Here is a 20333-nt window from a genome sequence, read left to right as displayed (position 1 = left end):
GCGGACTCTCAAACACTGCGCCACCAGGGAAGCCCATGGCAGGCGGATTCTTAACCACTGTTCCACCAGAGAAGCCCACCACTTTCTCATATACTCTGCAGTTATTTACTATATTATTGTTTAATGGTTTATGTTCTGTCTCCTTTACTGGAATATAGCTACAGGTTGAGGATAGGGATCTTCTTCTATTTTGTTTGCAGAATACCCTAAGCACCTACAACTGTACCTGGCATATAGTTAAGTGTTCAATTAATAGCTGTTGAGTGAAGGAATGTTGAAAGTGTACTAAGTACCAGGTCCTGTTCTTGGTACAACAAAAAAACTCTCTGCCCTTATGGGACACGCACTGAAGTAGACTTAAGCCACCCAGACCTATTCCAGTCTTGGCTCCCCTGCCTATACCCTGTGAGATCTGGGCAAGTTACTCAACCTCTCTGAGCCTTCCTTTGCTATCAATCGTTATGAGGATTAGACAGAAAAACAGCATTTGTATAGTGCCTGGCCTAAGAAGAGCTTTAATATTTGTTTCCTTTCTTTCCAGGCTGGAAAGTTGGTAGCCTGACATCTCTGCCAAGGGTTTAGGCAAGGTTTCTATTAAGGCCTTGGAAAGGTGCAAACAGGTTACTATACGGCCAGGCCTACTCAACTTTTTTTTTTTTGGCCCTACCGTGCAGCATGCGGGATCTTAGTTCCCTGACCAGGGAGGAACCCGTGCCCCCTGCAGTGGAAGCGCATAGTCTTAACCACTGGACCGCCAGGGAAGTCCCCAGGCTTACCCAATTTTTAAGTGAAGATATTCTGGTGAGAGAATGCTTACAAGGGTCGGAGTGAGAAACCAGGGAATGGCTAGTGTCACCTACTTTGCCATTTTGCATCGGAAAAGCCTCGCTGGGTCCGCAGAGGTGAAAGTCTAGAGAAAGGGAAGGGGAGGAAAAGAAGAGTAGCTGGCCACTACAGAAAACTACAAATCCCAGCACACCCCACGGTAAACAACTACGGGTCTCAGCAGTTTCAGCTCCCTGGACCCAGGGAGCTCTGGAGGCCTGCTGCCTGTGTTCCGCGGGAGAGAGCATGGGGCGTGCCGAAGCAGCGGGGAAAATCGGGTCAAGCTTTACGCCGCTGCGTAGACGCGTCTCACGGGCCGGACGTGACGTAGGGAGGGTTCCGGCTTCGGCCTCCGCCGCTGCCGCCGCTAGCACAGCCGCGGACGCCGCTGCTGCCGTCGGGGCTTGTTATTTCTAAAATGGCGCCCCTGGACTTGGACAAGTATGTGGAGATAGCGCGGCTGTGCAAATACCTGCCGGAGAACGACCTGAAGGTGAGACTGGCCGGGGTGGGAGCGCTGCTTTCGGGGCTCCCCCCCTTCCGGCAGCGGGGCTCCCGCCGGCCCGCCCTTCCTCTCTCCGCGGGACCCCCGGCAGTGTCCTGTCCCGTCACGGTGGAGGGCCTAACGCGGTGCGAGGCGACTCGTTCCGACTTGGCGTCACGCGGGGAGCGGGGGCAGCCCGAGTACCCCGAATGCCATCCCGATTCCCTCGGCGGGGATCCCAAGGGATGTCGCGGCCTCTGCGCCAGGGTTGCCCGTCCTGGCCTTGGGGCTGCCCCGGAGCTCGAGACTTAACGGCTTTGCTTACAAGACTCCTCTCCCCTCACACCGACCCCGGGTCTCGGAGTCTGAGGCGAGCCCCCGCGGGCAGTGGCAGCGGTCATCCCCCCAGAGGCGGTGACAGGAGCGCGGGGAGGCCGGCGTCTGACAGGGGATGCAGCGTGCTCCCGGAACGCGGCCCCAGTGGGTTTAGGTGCCTGAGGAATGGGGATGGGCATGGGAAGGGGCAGGCGGGGGCCCGAGCAGCCTGGTAGGGTGAGAGAACGTCAAGTCGTCCTTCTGTTCGAGCACTTCTCCCAGTTGCTTTTTAGGAGTGTTGGTTTTCTTCTGCTCCTTCCAATATGAACCCGTTTTCGAGCACGTCTTTCAGCTGTTTTAAGTGGATAAAGTAACAGGCTCTCAATAAACACCAATACGTTTCTGTCCTTTAAGTTGTCCCCGCTCCCCCCCCACCCCCTGCCCCAATCTCTTCTTAGCTCAAGATTTCATTGTTTTGGTTATCCAAAGGAAATGAGTCGTTCTTTGTACTGCAGAGTCCTAGCAACAGTAAACCTATGTTTGGGTAAAGAAATGAATGTAAGAATAAAGGAATGTAAGTCTTTAGGATACTGCTTTTTTGACAAGTGTTTCTATGCGTTTGTTAAAACCAGTGCTTAGGTGACTAGCAGTGTTTAGAGGTTGGTGGTAGTGCCTGTTCTTGTTCAATTAACTTTGATTTGCTGTGTGGTAAGTGGGTAAACTGTTGATAATTTTGAGTTCTTTTTATTCTTTAAGCTGTGGGTTTAAAGTAATTTCTTTTTGTCCGTGAGTTTTTTTCTCTTAAGGAAGATATTACTGGTTTTTTCTTTTGCCATCTCTTGGTACAGGGAGTTGATATTTAACATCAGTCAACAGTGTGCAAAATGTTTAAGACCACAGGAGCTGTTGTGAATGTAACTAACTTGTATGTTAATTATATGTGCTGTTTGATAGGGGAGTCATTCTTGTCCATTTTCCCCTTTTTAACAGGATAATTTAATTAAAATGGGGACAAAGCCAGTATTAGAAATGTAGCTTTCATGCTCTTGTGACGATAGTTTTGTAGCTTCTTTTTGCTATATGGCTTTTTAGGAAACAAGGATTTTTCCTTAAAAAAACGCGACATTGTGACCCAGTTCATTGGAAAACTAAAGTTGATTTTTGCATGTCAGTGAATTGATGTGGAATTTTCTGTTCTTTAGGATATGTAAGGCAGTTTTAAGCTTTGTGTTTATAATGAGTAAAATATTGCTTATTATGAAATGTATCTCGATATTGGATGTTGAAATGATTTGAAAGACAAATCAGTTGGATTTTCTTTAGACCTCTTAATTTGATAAACATTAGATTTCCTTCCTAACCTAAGAGAGTATAGTTATTAAACCATTTCATTTCCCTTTGCAACACAATTGGACTGTACTTAGTGTGTATCTGTTTCCTAGTAAATTTCCCCCGCACCCTCCGGACCAACCACTAGAAAAAAAAATTCTGAATTTTTCTATATAAGTGGAGGCTTTTCTTCTTTGTCTTGGAAATGTTTTTTTTTATTTTATTTTTTTCGGTACGCGGGCCTCTCACTGTTGTGGCCTCTCCCGTTGCTGAGCACAGGCTCTGGACGCGCAGGCTCAGCGGCCATGGCTCACGGGCGCAGCCGCTCCGCGGCATGTGGGATCTTCCCGGACCGGGGCACGAACCCGTGTCCCCTGCATCGGCAGGCGGACTCTCAACCACTGCGCCACCAGGGAAGCCCTGGAAATGTTTTTATCAGATTAATTTTCTTGTGCTGCATCTCTGGTGTATTTAAAGAAATTTAATTCTGTTTCTCCCTCTTGGCATGAAGGGCAAACTAAAATTAGGCAGGCCAAGAAAGTATTCCAGGAGCACTTTTTCTGAGGCTTTAAAGCCAAAATAAAATATTCTATCAAAGGAAGAAAAATCATTGGGGCCACTTAATGATCATTATGGAAAAGATTTGTTCTGGTAGAAAAATAGGCCGAAATTTACCTGTGTTTTAAATTGGAAGTTGGAGATACTAAATAAAATAATAAATGCATAGGATGTTCTAGATCTAATCATGATTTCTCTATATCTAAATTGGAAATGGTCAAATCACTAGTCCTGGGTCAAATGTACATAACTGTTTTGAAGGAATAAGGGTGATATATGAAGGTGAGTGGACCAAAGCATAACATTTCTTAAAAAAGAGTTCGTGATTCTCATCCACTAAAAAAATTTTAGAGAGGATCTTAGAAGCCACAGATTCCATATCTGACCAAATGTAAGAATGAATGATGAAAGACAGGTTTACTGAATACTTACACTTAAGTATTTTGTCATGGGAGAGGTTCTATAACTTGGAGATTGTCTGATCTCTTTGACAGTTCTTAAAGGTCCCACGTAAGTAAAGAAGTTGCACACTGAGTTGGTGTTCAGTTTTTTTGTTTTTTTTTTACTGAAGAACTGAAGACAGTTTCCATGGTAGGGGTTGGGAGAATACTAGTGTCTACCTCAGATATGCAACACAGGGAGAAGTAACCACTTCTATGGATTGATAGTTGCTGTAATCTTTTTTGGAACTCACTTTTATGTTTAGTCTGAACCATCTCTGTTTTTCATATAAGGCCACTGAGCCATCTCTGTTTTTCGTATAAGGCCACTGCTCTGCAAAATTGTACCTCTGTTTGAAATGCCTCCATAAAGCTTCAGAGAATTCTCCCTTGCTTTTTTCTAAGACTTGGTGAAGAGCCTTTTGTACCTCCTTATTCAGCCTCTATCTGATTTTATAGATTCTCATATATGGTAGTCTTGAGCCTTCTGGATTTGAAGCCTGTTAGTCTTGTCACTCACCTTATTGCCTGTCTTACTGATCATTCTGTTTACCTGAGTTGTTTGGTTTTGTATATTATCTTTCTTTAGGTATTTCAAGGAAAAATGAACACAGTACAGCAGTTAGGGACAGACTGTGGCTTTCTATAGGGCTAGAATAGTTTTTTCAGTGTTTTCATTGATAATCTTTCTGAGACCCTTTCTGATAATGCTTGGCATTTTGTCTTTTTGGCTACAGAATCACAGTCTCTTGGATCTTCTGAAAATAGTCTGTAGCAGTGCTGTCCAATAGAAAATGCTCAGAAATGTGAGCCTCAAATTGTTAAATTTTTTAAAGTAAAAAGAAACAGGTGCCGGAGCCTGTGCTCCGCAACGGGAGAGGCCACAACAGTGAGAGGCCCATGTACCACAAAAAAACCCAAAAAAACCCCCCCAAAAAAGGTGAAATCAATCTTAGTAATATTTTATTTAACCCAATTTCAACATGCAATTAATATAAAATTACTAACATAATACCTTGTCTTTTTTTTGTGTTAAGTCTACAAAGTGTGGTATATGTTTTACATTTACAATATATCCCAGTTTGGATCAGCCACATTTCAGGTGCTCAATAGCTACATGTGGTAGTAGGTTTCCTATGGGACAGTGCACACTTCTAATGACTCCCCAGACCCTTTTCTAGAATTTCAGAGCTGAGAGAGAATCAGAGTTTGCCTAGTTCTGTATTCTTCTCACTTTACTGAGGGGGAACTGAGCTTTGTAGAGTTTATGATCTGCCTGAGGATGTCCAGCTAATCAATGAATTAAGTTGGAAAGCTCTTTGTGCAGAGCTCTTTCTGATACAGTTAATAGCCTTTTAGGATGGCAAATAGCATACTTTTCTAAGTATGTCTTCCACTTAATCACCTTTCTTTTTACCTTCCATTCTGAGTACATTAGAGTGCGTTCTTCTGACGGTGTGCCTTGTACTTCCCTGCTTCTTTGCTTCTGCTTAGTCTCTTTCTTTTACCTACTTAATACTTATATAGCACAAATATTAAACCATTTAATACTGTGTGAGTTGGGTACTAACATTTGCCCCATATTACAGACAGGTATCTCAAGCACAGGCAGATTAAGTAACTTTTCAAAGGCATATAGCTAGTAGGTAAGTGAAGGAGCTGCATTCAGACCTAGGCAGTCTGGCTCCAGGGTTCACGTCCATATCTACCACTTATGTTTCCTCTATACAATACCCTTCATGCCCCTTTTAATTTTATTTATTTAGTTATTTATTTTTTGGCCGCGCCAAATGGCTTGTGGAATCTTAGTTCCCCTACCAGGGATCGAACCCTGGGCCCACAGCAGTGAAAGCGCAGAGTCCTAACCACTGGACCACCAGGGAATTCCCCTCCATGCCCTTTTTAGCTCTAGCTCAGATGTCACTTTCTCCATACAGGGCTCCTGGATTCCATAGTCAGAATTATTAGTAATGGTTAGAATTTACACAGCTACTTACAGTTTTCAGAGTACCTTCATGTCCACTCTATCACTGTGATAGGCAGAACAAATATCAGGACTTGATAAGGTTTAAGTGATTTTTGCCACAGTGAGTCAGCAGAGTATGTACCTGAATTTATTTGCTATTTAAAATTTCCATTCTGGAATTCCCTGGTGGTCCAGTGGTTAGGACTCGGTGCTTTTGCTGCCATGGCCCACGTTCAGTATCTGGTCCGGGAACTAAGATCCCGCAGGATGTTTGGCAAGGCCAAAATATTTTCCATTCTTTCTGTTCTATACTAACCTTTGCCCCACAGCACTTTTTGTTCCATTTTACTACCACTTGTATTGTTCTGTCTTGTATGATAGTAAATATACCTGTCTCCACCATTAGACTGCAAGCTTCTTGAAGGGCCAGGATCATATCTTGTTTATTTTTGTATTCTCCACAGTCTTAGAACACTGCCTTGTATGTGATAGACACTCAGTTAAGGTGTGTTGAATCAAACCGTACTGCTTTACAACAGACATTTCTTTAACTGTCTCCTGTGTCAAGTACTATTCCCTGTGGATGCTAGAGATAGAATTTGGCACTTCTCTCTGTCTTTGAGGGGCTCTCAATATAGTAGGGGAGATAGAGAGGTAAACAAATGATCATTGCTTAGTTTGGTAGGTGCTAAAATAGAGAGCTGTCCAGCATATCGGAGAACATAGAAGAAGCAGCATCTAACTCTGGAGCCACAGATGGTTTCACAAAGGAGGAACAATGAGAGGATGAGCAGAGTTTTTTCAGGTAGACAAGACAGGAAGGAAAGAACATGAAGCAGAAGAAATACCATGTGCAATGGTATAGCTTAATCTAAAAGAAGATGGCTGGTCAACTTGAAGTAGTTTGGTATGGCTTGAGGTGGTGCAGAGAAGACAGGCAGAGACCAAATCATGGAAGATGAGGCTGATAAACTTGAATTTTTATCTTTGAGATGGTTCATGTATAAACACTTTGAAATGTTTTTATATTTTAGGGAAAAACAAATAAATCATGCTTGGTGATATTTTAAAAAATATGGCTAACTGAAAAGTAGATTCAAAGGAAACTATTAGAGAGATACACTGTTGTATGTAGTAGGAATATGACAAAATCATAAAGATGATATCTGAATGGAGTTTGGGAAGCACTATCATAGAGGAATGTCCTTGAGAGGTTTTTAAGGGGGACAGTGACAGGTTTTAGGAATTTTCTAGCAGCATTATGGACCTTGGATTGGAATGGGACAAAAATGTCATAGGAGCAATAGACCAGGTGACATGAAAGCTTTTGAAGTAAGCCAGTAACAAGTGGTTGTGGTGTTTAAAAGGAAATGAAGATGGTATAATAGGACCTGTTGACAGATTATGTCTAGGTTTGAGAGAGAGAGAGAAGAGTTTAGTGTAATCTCTTAGTTTCTGGCATGGATTACTTAGTAAATACTAATAACTAGATTAAGGCATACAAGGGAGTTTGGTTTGGGCCAGACTGAATTTGAGATGCTGCCAAGTCAAGAGACTGAGGCAGAAACGTTCAGAAAACTGTTGGATAAACAGATCTGTTGGGTAACAAATATTTATTGATTACCAAATGTGCTCCAGACACTGTTCTAATAGTGTTAAACTCAGGAGAAAGGTCTAGACCAGTGGTTCTCAGGTGGGGGTGATTTTGCCCCCGAGCGGATATTTGGCGATGTCTGGAGACACTTGTAGATTTTCGCAGTTATCTAGGGGGTGTAAAGGCCAGATGTTGCTGAACATCATACAGTGCACAGGACAGCAGCCCCCACAACACAGAGTTGTCGGTAGTGCCAGGGCTCAGAAACTCTGGTTTTTACTGAAGGTACAGATATTTCCTTCTGGATTGTTAGCGTGTGAATATCATTGTCATCTTGGATTCCCGCTCCCACTCTTCATTCCCAGTGATTTGTGTTATAGTAGAGACTATTCAAAGGCTGTGTAGAATATAATCTTAGATAGATTTTTATTTCTTAAGAAGAGATTTTGTAAATACCAGTATGTAAAAGTAAATAAAGGAAATAGTATGTTTCCAATAACAAGATCAGCTAAACGAAGAATTACAGAAATTCAAAACCCAGTGTATTTGAGGGGCAAGAGAGAACAGGGAGACAGGAGCAGAGAATAGAGTGAATCTGTAAACAAGTATCTTGAGGAAAACGTAGAGAAGGGAAATAGGGTCTCCTAAGAATGGGTCCATGAACTTCTACTTTTTCAAGGATTAGGAATTAATTAGGCACCGTGGGGAGAAATGGGTGTAGTTTGCCCTAAATTTGGGATAAGATTGAGAATCTTGCCTCAGTGACTGCTTTGGGGCAGAAAGAGAAACAAACCATGCTTCCTACAAATCAAGCTGCAAAAAAAAGCTGTGAAGGGCTTTGGAGGAGCCTCTCCCATGGCAAGACTGGGCTCTGAGAGGCCAGTGTGTGTGTAGTTGGCTGACAAATGTAGAGTTTGTGCTGAGATTTCATAGACTTCTTATTTTTATGTGTTCTTGACATGAATTTGTAAGCTGCTGCTGAACTGGAGTGATGAGAGGCAGTGGCTTTGGCTTAGAGGCTTAGTGCTCTAAGTCCTCTGTTGGGACTGCAGAAGTGGCAGTTATAGGAGGCAGCTGTTAACTTTACTCAAGTTAGCGTGCCTGGCCTCGGGTTGAAGATGTCGCTTAAGTAGTTTACATGGTTCGCTAGGCACTCACTGGCTTTTGGTAGGGTTTCACAGTGATGTTCTTTAGCTAATGGTCTCCTGTTACTTTCAGATCAGCCCTGGGGGGTTTGGGCCAGTCACCATAAGTGACTTGCAGTTCAGGAGGCATTATGGACCAGGAGAGCCAGTCATATGTGGGTGCAAATTCTGCAGCATTCAAAATGGGAACGATAGAGTCCCTCACGAATCTGTGCTGTGATTAGTTTCAGAATGTTAAATGATAACTCACTTTGTTCTAAAAAGTATATAGAGTGGTTTACAAAGAAGCATTCAATATAGCAAGATAAATTATATCCAGAATAAGTAAGAAAAATGAGACAAAAAGAAAATAAAGATAGGAAACCAAAATGGAGCCAACAGGAAAAATAAGAATAGTACATATAAAATAAAAGCTATGATGACTGGGTTACTTCTTTGAGATTAGGCCTTAAGCTTTCTAGGAGCCTACAGAAAGATGTAAACTGATCAATTAAAAAAAACTTACAGAGTCTGTAAGATGATAAAAATAAGCTTCTCAGGGAAATCACATCTATCCTTGATGGAAGAAACAAAGAGACATTCCTCCCCCAGTCCTCCTTGAAGGCAACTGTTTAATCACAGCATCCCGTGCACCTTGTTTATAGTCCACGCAATGACAAGCTCTGTAGAGGACTGTTTCCTATAATGTCCTTTACTACAGGTTGATAGTATGACATTAAAGTGCAATTTGGGAAAAAGCAATTGGGAACGGAGTGCAGTGTAATGCAGGGTGAGGACAGCCCTCTCTAGAGGACAGTCTGGCTTAATTCGTGGTGGAGTTTATAGTAGGTTGGTTTGTTTGGGTAACATACTAATAATTGATCTTTAAAGGGGTGTACACCAAATTTGATGGAGCCCCCAAATTTACAAGAGTGGGCAAGAGGAGAGATCAACATTATATGCTTATGTCAGAGAATATATTAGGTATGGGCCCTGACCTTCACTGATGGAAGTTAGGCCTTTTCTTAAAAGATGTGCAATCTGAAAGAGTGTGGGTGGGACAAGTGCCTGAGAACAAGCAGGCCTCCTGGCAGCAAACAGAAAACTCTGCCCACTCCTGGACAAATTACAGCAAAGCACTTCTGCAGATACCTTGGTGGAATTCTCTTTGAGGAGGTTTGGTGAGTGTACCTGAAAAAAATCGCAAATATTAATTGAGCAAGGCATTATACCTAAGAAAGGTGGGTAAGGTCCTGAGATAGGTACTTTAAAACATCACTATATTGTTTTATTTTAAAAATTGTATAGTTTCAGAAAGTACATTTAAAAGTATAAATTGTTGCTCTATGAGGCTAACCTAAAAAAAGTAGTGCTCTTTTTTCTGGCTGACTGAGAAGGGAGGTGGTAATGAAAGACTATAAAAAAATACAGGCCAATCATGGCATATTTGTTCTTTGGAACTACCCTTAAGCTAGATGGAAGTGAGTTAGGGTGAAAAAAAAATGCAAACAGTAATTGTAAACTTTGGGAGCTAATTACTATACAAATAATAAATTATATATCACAGGTCTAATGTATTATAATAGAAAGAGGATGTTGTACAACACTGATCTTTTGAAATTGATTGGGAGGACAGCTACCTCTATCCACAAGGAGTAGATTTGAGTGGTTATGGTCAACGTGGTAATTATTATTTTTAAAGAAGTAATATATATTTTTAATTTAAAAATAACAGTTTTATGAGATATAATTCACATATCATAAAATTAATTTTTAAAGTGTATAATTCAGTGGGGTTTTTTTCCCAGTGGGTTTTAATATATTTACAGAGTTGTGCAAACATTGCCATAATCAATGTTAGAACATTTTTATCATCCCAAAGAGAAACTATACCCATTAACAGAAACTCCCCATTACCCCTTACCTCAAAGTCCAGCCCTAAGCAACCATTAATCTATTTTATATCTTCATGGATTTGCCTATTCCAGGCATTTCAAATAAATTGAGTCATATATTGAGTTGGCTAAAAAGTTCCTTCGGGTTTTCCCATAAGTTGTTGCGGAACTTTTTGGCCAACTCAATATATATATATATTTTAAAATAAATTTATTTGTTTATTTATTTATTTTTGGCTGTGTTGGGTCTTCATTGCTGCGCGCGGGCTCTCTCCAGCTGTGGTGAGCGGGGGCCACTCCTCGCCGTGGTGCATGGGCTTCGCATTGCGGTGCTTGTTGCAGAGCACAGGCTCCAGGCACACAGGCCCCAGCGGCTGTGGCACGCAGGCTCAGCAGTGGGGCTCGCAGACTCCAGAGCGCAGTCTCAGCAGTTGTGGCGCACGGGCTTAGTTGCTCTATGGCATGTGGGATCCTCCCGGACCAGGGCTCGAACCCGTGTCCCCTGCATTGGCAGGCGGATTCTTCACCACTGAGCCACCAGGGAAGCCCCTTCATGCTTTTTTAAAAAGTAAAATAAATAAACAAAGATGAAAGTGGAATGCGTTTTGGTTGACATCTCTGGCAACTGCTGTTTTGGGTTTGATGTATATCCTCCTAGCTTATTTTATTTTATTATTTTTTCATTTTACTGCGTTGGGTCTTAGTTGTGGTACGTGGGATCTTCATTGAGGCATGTGGGATCTTTTGTTGTGGCACTCCGGCTCTTCGATGTGGTGTGCAGGCAGGCTCAGTAGTTTCGCCGCATGGGCTTAGTTGCCCTGAGGTATGTGGGATCTTAGTTCCCCGACCAGGGATCGAACCCGTGTCCCCTGCATTAGAAGGCAGATTCTTAACTTCTGGACCACGAGGGAAGTCCCCCAGGTTGGTATTTCTATTTTGTGGATGAGGAAACTGAGGCACAGAGAGATGAAGTAACTTAGCAGGGTTACACAGCTAAGTAACAGACAGTAAGCTAAGTAATAGGTAGTAAGAAGTTGAGGTGATATTGTTCTGTGATCTCTTTGACTTCAGAGACTGTGCTCTTAACCTCTGAACTGTGCCATTGTGTTACTTGTGTAAGATATCCTGCAATTGGTACTTGTTGATTTAGGAGTAAAGGAATATTCTCTCTGGGCCCTACTCTATTCCTCCAAAATTTGACCTTCCATCAGTATTTTCTTTTTTTAAAATTTTGTTTATTTTATTTATTTATTTTTGGCTGTGTTGGGCTGTCGATGGCTTTCTCTAGCTGTGGCGAGAGGGGGCTACTCTTCGTTGAGATGCACAGGCTTCTCATTGTGGTGGCTTCTCTTGTTGTGGAGCATGGGCTCTAGGAGCACGGGCTTCAGTAGTTGTGGTACGCGGGTTCAGTAGTTGTGGCTCACGGGCTCTAGAGTGCAGGCTCAGTAGATGTGGCGCACGGGCTTAGTTGCTCCACAGCATGTGGGATCTCCCCGGACCAGGGCTCGAACCCATGTCCCCTGCATTGGCAGGCGGATTCTTTACCACTGCGCCGCCAGGGAAGCCCCTTCCATCAGTATTGAACATAGCTGATTACTCCTCTTTTGAAACATTTTCTTCACCGGACTTCCACAATACTACACTCTCATGGTTTCCTTTGTACCTCATCAAGCAGTCCCTTTTGCTGGTTCCTCCTTCTGTCCCTAACTTCTGTGTGAAGTATTAAGACTCCTTTTTGTAACTTATCCTTTTCCCTATTTGTAAGCAGCCACTTTAGTTGTCTCTTCTAGTCTCATGACTTGAAATATATATTTCCTGACAATCTCCAAATTGGTCTCTCTAGCCTGCATCCTTTTCCTTGAATTCAGGACTCACTGGGTCAGCTGTTTACAGCACATCTTAGGCACTTTGAAGTCTGATAGGCATTGCAGACTTAGTGTGTCAAAATCAAATTCTTACAGCCAAATAGTGGAAAGAACCCAAATGTCCAGGAACTGATGAATGGATAAGCAAAATGTGGTAAATACATACAATGGAATATTATTCAACTATAAAGAAGAACAAACAAATCATGTATGTTACAACGTGGATGAACTTTAAAAACATATGTTAAGTGAAAGAAGCCAGTCACAAAAGGCCCCATTTCTAGATGTCCAGAATGAACAAATCCATAGACACAGCAGACTAGTGATTGCCTAGGGCTGTGGGGTGGGGTTGTGGGAGGTGGGAGATGAGTGCCAATGAGTATACAGTTTCTTTTTGGGGTGATGAGAATGTTCTAAAATTGATTATGGTGATGGTTGCCCAACAGTGAACATGCTGAAAACCATTGAATTTTATACATTAAAGGGGTGAATTTTACGATGTGTGAATTATATCTCAATGAAGTTGTTAAAAAAGCCCCACAAATTCCTGGTTCCCCATCCCCCAAACAAAACCCAGACAAATCAAAACAATCTACTACTCATAAAAAAATAATTGAGAAACACTGGGCTTATTAAAATTAAAAACTTTGCTCTGCATGGGAATTCCCTGGTGGTCCAGTGGTTAGGATTTCATGCTGTCACTGCTGAGGGCCCAGGTTTGATCCCTGGTCAGGGAACTAAAATCCCACAAGCCGCGCAGCCAAAAAAAAGAAAATTAAAAAAACAAACAAAAACGTTGCTCTGCAAAAGACGCTTTCAAGAGAATGAGAAGGCAAGCCACGGACTGGGAGAAAATATTTGTGAAAGACATGTCTGATAAGGGACTTTTATCCAGAATAAACAAAACACTCTTAAAACTCAGCACTAGGAAAACAAACAACCCTATTAAAAATGGGCCAAAGGGGCTTCCCTGGTGGCTCAGTGGTTAAGAATCCGCCTGCCAATGTATGAGACACAGGTTCAAGCTCTGGTCCGGGAAGATCCCACATGCCGCAGAGCAGCTAAGCCCGTGTGCCACAACTACTGAGCCTGCGCTCTAGAGCCCGCGTGCCACAACTACTGGGCCCATGTGCTGCAACTACTGAAGCCTGCATGCCTAGAGCCCATGCTCTGCAACAAGAGAAGCCACCACAATGAGAAGCCTGCACACCGCAACGAAGAGTAGCCCCCGCTCTCCGCAACTAGAGAAAGCCCATGCACAGCAACGAAGACCCAACGCAGCCAAAAAAAAAAAAAGGGGGGCCAAAGACTTGAACAGATACCTCAGCAAAGAAGATATATAGATGACAAATAAGCCTATGAAAAGGTGCTCCATATCATATGTCATTACGGAGATGCAAATTAAAACAAGGTGGGAATTCCCCAGCGGTCCAGTGGTTAGGACTCTTGCTTTCACTGCTGAGGGCCCAGGTTCAGTCCTTGGTCAGGGAACTGAGATCCCATAGTCCGCGTGGTACGGCCAAAAACAAAACAAAACAAAAACAGCAACAAGGCAGTACCACTACACACCTATTAGAATGGCCAGAATCCAAAACACTGACAGCACCAAACACTGGCAAAACTGTAGAGCAACGGAAACTCTCACTCATTGTTGATGGGGATGCAGACTAGTACAGTCACTTTGGAAGATCATTTAGCAGTTTCTTACCAAACTAAACACCCTTACCATATGATGTAGCAGTCATGGTGTTTATCCAAATGAGTTGAAAACTTAACATCCACTGTAAAACCTATACACAGATGTTTATGGCAGCATTATTCATAATTGCCAAAATTTGAAAGCAACCAAGATGTCCTTCAGTAGACAAATGGTTAAATAAACCATTGAGATAATGGAATATTATTGGAATATTATGGAATATTATTCAGCACTAAAAAGAAATGAGCTATCAAGCCATGGAGAGACATGAAGGAAGCTTAAATGCGTATTGCTATGTGAAAGAAGCCAACCTGAAAAGACAACATATGTATGATTCCAACTATATGACATTCTAGAAAAGGCAAAACTATGGTGATAGTAAAAAGATCAGTGGTTTCCATCCTTTCCCCATACCTTGCCCGACATATCTCTTAAATGTGGATGTCATCTGTATCCTTTATCACATCCTTTAGTAAACTGGTAAATGCAAGTGTTTCCCTGAGTTCTGTGAGCTGCTCTAGCAAATTATTCAAACCTAAGGAGGAGGTCTTTGGAACCTCTGATCTATACCCGGTTGGTTAGAAGCACAGGTGATAACCTGGGCTTGCAACTGGTGTCTGAAGTGTGTGTGTATATTGGCAGGGGAGTTGTGGGGGGGGGGCAGTGTTGTGGGACTGAGCCCTTAACCTGTGGGATCTGACACTATCTCTGGTAGATAATGTCAGAATTGAGTTAAATCGTAGGATACCCCGCTGGTGTTGCAGAGAATTGCATATTGTAGGGAGAAAAAACCTTGGTGACCAGGAGTGTCAAAACTGAGTGTTCTGTGTGACTAGTAAGGGAGACACATAGGAAAGAAGCACAAAGTAGGGAAGAACTGAGTTTTTCCCTACATAGGAAGGAAAGAGCTGAGGTTTTTTGTTTTTGTTTTTTTTTAAACAAATGCAAAGTAGAACTGAAGGAACCTTAGAGACCATCTTTCATGATAAACTTAAGGCTCTGAGTTCAGAAACATTGTTTCACTCACCAGTATCTGTTCCTTTTACAAATAATGGATGGATTATATATCTGGACCAAGGATTGTTTATTGAAGCATCTGAGGGTTGTAGGAAATTCAGCACAGAAGGAGCTCCCTACTCAGGGCCAGAAGGACTCCAGGCCAAAAGGATGATCTTGCCTTTGAGGTGCTATTTGAAGATCAGGAACTTATCCTACGAATAAGAGCAAACCTTTTTATTTTGAAAATGTTTTAAACAGCTTGATTTCCTCTCATTTTTTTGCGGGGGGGGGACTTTTTTCTTGCTCGTCCTCCCCCCTCCCATTGTGAGTTCTCTCCTATGCTTGCCTCTGTGTAAAGTGTTGTAGCTATAACTGTTTTTGTTTGTTTGTTTGTTTGCGGTACGCGGGCCTCTCACTGTTGTGGCCTCTCCCGTTGCGGAGCACAGGCTCCGGACGCGCAGGCTCAGCAGCCATGGCTCACGGGCCCAGCCGCTCCGCGGCATGAGGGATCTTCCCGGAACGGGGCACGAACCCACGTCCCCTGCATCGGCAGGCGGACTCTCAACCACTGCGCCGCCAGGGAAGCCCGCTATAACTGTTAAAGTATGTCTCTCATATATTTAAGTAAATTGTAGCATTTAGATTCCTTAATTAATGTTTAAAATCATTTCATTATGCTTGTGTAGTTTAACTTGCCCTTTCTTGGCAGATCTTCATAAAATCTAGTAGGGCCTCTGACTGTAGTATTAACTGGTCTCAGATGGAAGGAAGATTCCCCCCCAGTTCTTTTTTTTTTTTTTTTAATATTTATTTTGGCTGTGCCAGGTCTCAGTTGCAGCACGCTGGATCTTCGTTGCGGCATGCAGACTTCTTTACTTGCGGCATGTGGACTTCTTAGTTGTGGCATGTGAACTCTTAGTTGTGGCATGCAAACTCTTGGTTGTAGCATGCACATGGGATCTAGTTCCCTGACCAGGGATCACACCTGGGCCCCCTGCGTTGGGAGCATGGAGTCTTACCCACTGGACCACCAGGGAAGTCCCTAGAGTTCTTTTTTTAAAAATTAATTCCTTAATTAATTTTTAGCTGTGTTGGGTCTTTGTTGCTGCATGCAGGCTTTCTCTAGTTGCGGCGAGCGGGGGCTACTCTTTGTTGCGGTGCGTGGACTTCTCATTGCAGTGGCTTCTCTTTGTTGTGGAGCACGGGCTCTAGGCGCGTGGGCTTCGGTAGTTGTGGCTTGTGGGCTCTAGAGCAGAGGCTCAGTAGTTGTGATGCATGGGCTTAGTTGCTCCACGGCACGTGGGATCTTCCCGGACCAGGGCTCGAACCCATGTCCCCTGCGTTGGCAGGCAGATTCTTTATTTATATTTATTTTTGGCCACGTTCAGTCTTTGTTGCTGTGCGCGGGCTTTCTCTAGTTGTGGCGAGCAGGGGCTACTCTTTGTTGCGGTGCATGGGCTTCTCATTGCAGTGGCTTCTCGTTGCGGAGCACAGGCTCTAGGCGCGTGGGCTTCAGCAGTTGTGGCATGCGGGCTCTAGAGTGCAGGCTCAGTAGTTGTGGTGCATGGGCTTAGTTGCTGCACGGCATGTGGGATCTTCCTGTACCAGGGCTCGAACCCGTATCTGCTGTATTGGCAGGAGGATTGTTAACCACTGCACCACCAGGGAAGTTCCCCTAGAGTTCTTTTTAAAAGGTAGAGTGACTCTTAAATTTACATTTTGCGATTAATTTTGTTAACCTTTCTATTTTGAGATAATTGTAGATTTATATGCAATTGTAAGAGATAATACCAAGTGATCCCATGTACCCTTTACCCAGTTTTCTCTGGTAGTAATGTCTTGTGGAACAAATACCACAATCAGGATATTGACATTGATACACTCCACGATCTTGTTCATAATTCTCCAGTTTTACTTGTACTCATTTGTGTGTGTATTTAGTTCTATGCAGTATTGTTATATCTGTAGTCTCTCATGTATCTAATACCACATTCATGATACAGACAGTTCCATCACCCCAAGGAGTCCACATGTTGTCCTTTTTGTAACCATACGCATCTCCCTCCTGCTGCCCCTACCTCCTAGACCCTTGGCAATCACTAATCTGGTCTCCATTTCTATAAATTTTTTATTTCAAGAATGTTATATAAATGGAATCATACAGTATATAACCTCTTGGGATAGGTGTTTTTTTTTCTCCCCACTCAGCATAAATCCCTTGAAATTTATACAGATTGTCATGTGTCAGTAGTTTGTTTTTTATTGCTGAATAGTATTCCACGGTGTGAATGTACCATAATTTAACTGTTCACTGTTGAAGGACAACTGATTTATTTCTAGTTTTTGGCTCTTATGAATTAAGCTTCTATGGACCTTTGTGTACAGGTTTTTACGTGATCATAAATTTTCATTGCCAAGAATGCAGTTGCTGGGTCATATTTGGTAAGTGCGTGGTTTGCAATGTACTTTAAAAATTAGCAGATAAGGGCTTCCCTGGTGGCGCAGTGGTTGAGAGTCCGCCTGCCGATGCAGGGGACGTGGGTTCATGCCCTGGTCCGGGGGGATCCTGCGTGCCGCGGAGCGGCTGGGCCCGTGAGCCATGACCACTGGGCCTGCGCATCCAGAGCCTGTGCTCCGCAACGGGAGAGGCCACAGGGGTGAGAGACCTGCGTACCACACACACACAAAAAAATTAGCAGGTAAAAACCTTTTCCTCTTAAAATTATTGACTTTTGCATTTTTTTGTTGAAAAACATCATTTTACAGTTCCTTGCAGAGCTCTCTGTCTTCTAGAACCTATTACCTGTATAGCCAGGGAGTTTGCATTTTGGAATAGGCATTGTGAAAGGAAGGTAAAAGCTGACAGAAATCGAATCCCAGAATCATCATAGTTTCCTTTCCTGTGGAATAATACACGGATTAGTTCTTGTCTTTTTTGCATTTGGTCTTTAGTTTTAATATTGTAATAAAAGGTTGCATTTTATTTTCTCTTCCTACAGCGGCTATGTGACTATGTTTGTGACCTCCTCTTGGAAGAGTCAAATGTCCAGCCAGTATCAACACCAGTAACAGTGTGTGGAGACATACACGGACAGGTAAAATTTCATGCGGAGATTTTTAGCTTTTGTACTGTCTGTCCATGTCTGTTTCCAGTTGTGCTGCAAAATATTAAAAAAAAATGCTGGTGGTTGGCTAGGGTGCCTCAGTCTGTGTGACATTAATGATTCCTGGTTACTGTTAAAGTGAATAAAAGCAGTGGTCAAATTATTCATGGACTTTGTTGAAATCATACTTAGAAAGTGAAGAAGCATTATTGCTCTGTGGACAGGGGGAGGTATAAAATACAAATGTGGGCTGCTCCTAGTTACTATGATTGATAGCAGATGCTTTGGTGTTAGGCACTAATTTTCTATTCATTCTGTTCATTTCTGTTCTGTTCACTTAATATCATATTTTATTGAAAATTTTATTGAAATTTATTGAAAATTTATCATTTCCTTAGTGGGAATGAGAATAGCAGCAGTTCAGAAAGATAAAATTATTGGTGCATGATTTTACAGCAAGTCAGTGCTAGAATGGGATGAGAAAGGCAGTTCATTTTTTCATCTGCTGGGGTTTTGTTTGTTTTTAAGAGTTTCAGAGCATTGACAGGTGGGGTACACCTCATCTTTAGACTCTTACTGTCAGTGTTTAGCCTAGTTAGAAAACTGTGTATTTGTAGTTTTTTTCTTTTTTACTGGGAAATGAAAGCTGAACAGAACACTCATAGCCTGCTCTGTGCATGCAATGGAGTTGGGGCTATAAGACATAATATTTGTGAACAATATAGTATTTATGAATTCCTACAGGACCTTAACTATGACTGCCTAAAGGAGCAGAAATGTGTGTAGCTTGGTTGTGATTGAGGGCTGCTCCATGAGTACAGTTCTATTTTTTTTTTCTTTTAATTTGGCTGCCCTGGGTCTCCGTTGCGGCGTGCAGGCTCTTCGTTGCCGGCTTCTCTCTAGTTGCAGCACTAGGGCTCTAGAGCGTGCAGGCTCAGTAGTTGCGGCATGCAGGCTTAGTTGCCTCGTGGCATGTGGGATCTTAGTTCCCTGACCAGGGATCGAACTTGCGTCCCCTGCACTGCAAGGCGGACTCTTAGTCACTGGACCAGCAGGGAAGTCCCATAAAGTTCTATTTTGACTACTTAGCTCTTTTCTTTTTGGTTTTTCAGTCTGTTCTCTGGATGTGTGAGGTTATAATAAATGATGTTTGTATGTTATCAGCTTCTAAATAGAGGCCCCCACTATGTCATATTTAATCTGTTAAAATTCTAGTTCTCTAAAGTAGACCTTAGGAGTTCTTCTTAATTTCCATGTAACTTCTCTCCAAAAGTATAATAAATATTTGTATTTTGCTAACATAAAAGGTATTAATATAAGCAGTGCCTTAACATATTTCTAAAAGCTGAAACAAACCAAGTAATGCTTTCCCTTGATTATAATATTAAAATTGAGGGGTTACCTGTGTTTATGGGCCGCAGCACGAGGCTTGTGGGATCTTAGTTCCTGACCAGGGATCGAACCCGTGCCCTTGGCAGTGAAAGTGCAGAGTCCTGGGCTTCCCTGGTGGCGCAGTGGTTGAGAGTCCGCCTGCTGATGCAGGGGACACGGGTTCATGCCCCGGTCCGGGAAGATCCCACATGCCACGGAGCGGCTGGGCCTGTGGGCCATGGCCATTGAGCCTGTGTGACCGGAGCCTGCGCTCCGCAACGGGAGAGGCCACAACAGTGAGAGGCCCACGTACCGCAAAAAAAACCCAGAAAGTGCAGAGTCCTAAGTATTGAACTGCCAGGGAATTCCCCAAGACTTTTCAATAATATGAATTACAGTCATAATCAGAGGTCAGGAAGTTAGAACAACTTCAAACTGCTAAAATTAATTCAGATAATAAATTTGCACTTCTACTGATAGATTATATATACCTTCAGTCAAATGTACAATTCTTACTTTCATTTATCTTGTGTTTTGACATTAATAATGTACTTCTTCACATATTGCATGTCAATTTTTTTTTTTAAGGTTCCTATGAGGTAGGGTTTTGTAGAGAAGGAAACTGAGTTGAAAGATTGAGGAATTAACCCAAATTCGCACAGCTACTAAGGGACAGAGCTGAGATTTGAAACTCATTTGGGTGCCCGATAGCCCATGCTATTTATTTATTTATTTTTTGGCTGCATGGCTTGTGGGATCTCACTT

The 20333-nt window shown here is 42.7% G+C and overlaps 1 protein-coding gene across 1 annotated transcript in view; it reads left to right on the top strand.

Moving 5' to 3' along the window:
• The first annotated feature begins 1033 nt into the window (after positions 1–1033).
• Positions 1034–20333, top strand: part of PPP6C (protein phosphatase 6 catalytic subunit) — a 32133-nt gene continuing 12833 nt past the window's right edge. The window contains exons 1-2 of the mRNA XM_029203367.1: positions 1034–1318; positions 18093–18188. Coding sequence (XP_029059200.1) covers positions 1244–1318; positions 18093–18188 — 171 coding nt within the window. The 5' untranslated portion in view covers positions 1034–1243. The remainder of the gene's footprint in view (positions 1319–18092; positions 18189–20333) is intronic.

This window comes from Monodon monoceros, unplaced genomic scaffold, assembly GCF_005190385.1.
Source record: "Monodon monoceros isolate NGI ecotype Baffin Bay Population unplaced genomic scaffold, NGI_Narwhal_1 Super_Scaffold_5, whole genome shotgun sequence".
Classification (NCBI taxonomy): Eukaryota; Metazoa; Chordata; class Mammalia; order Artiodactyla; family Monodontidae; genus Monodon; species Monodon monoceros.
Note: the sequence above shows the minus strand (reverse complement) of the source record. Positions and strands in the feature narration are given on the sequence as shown.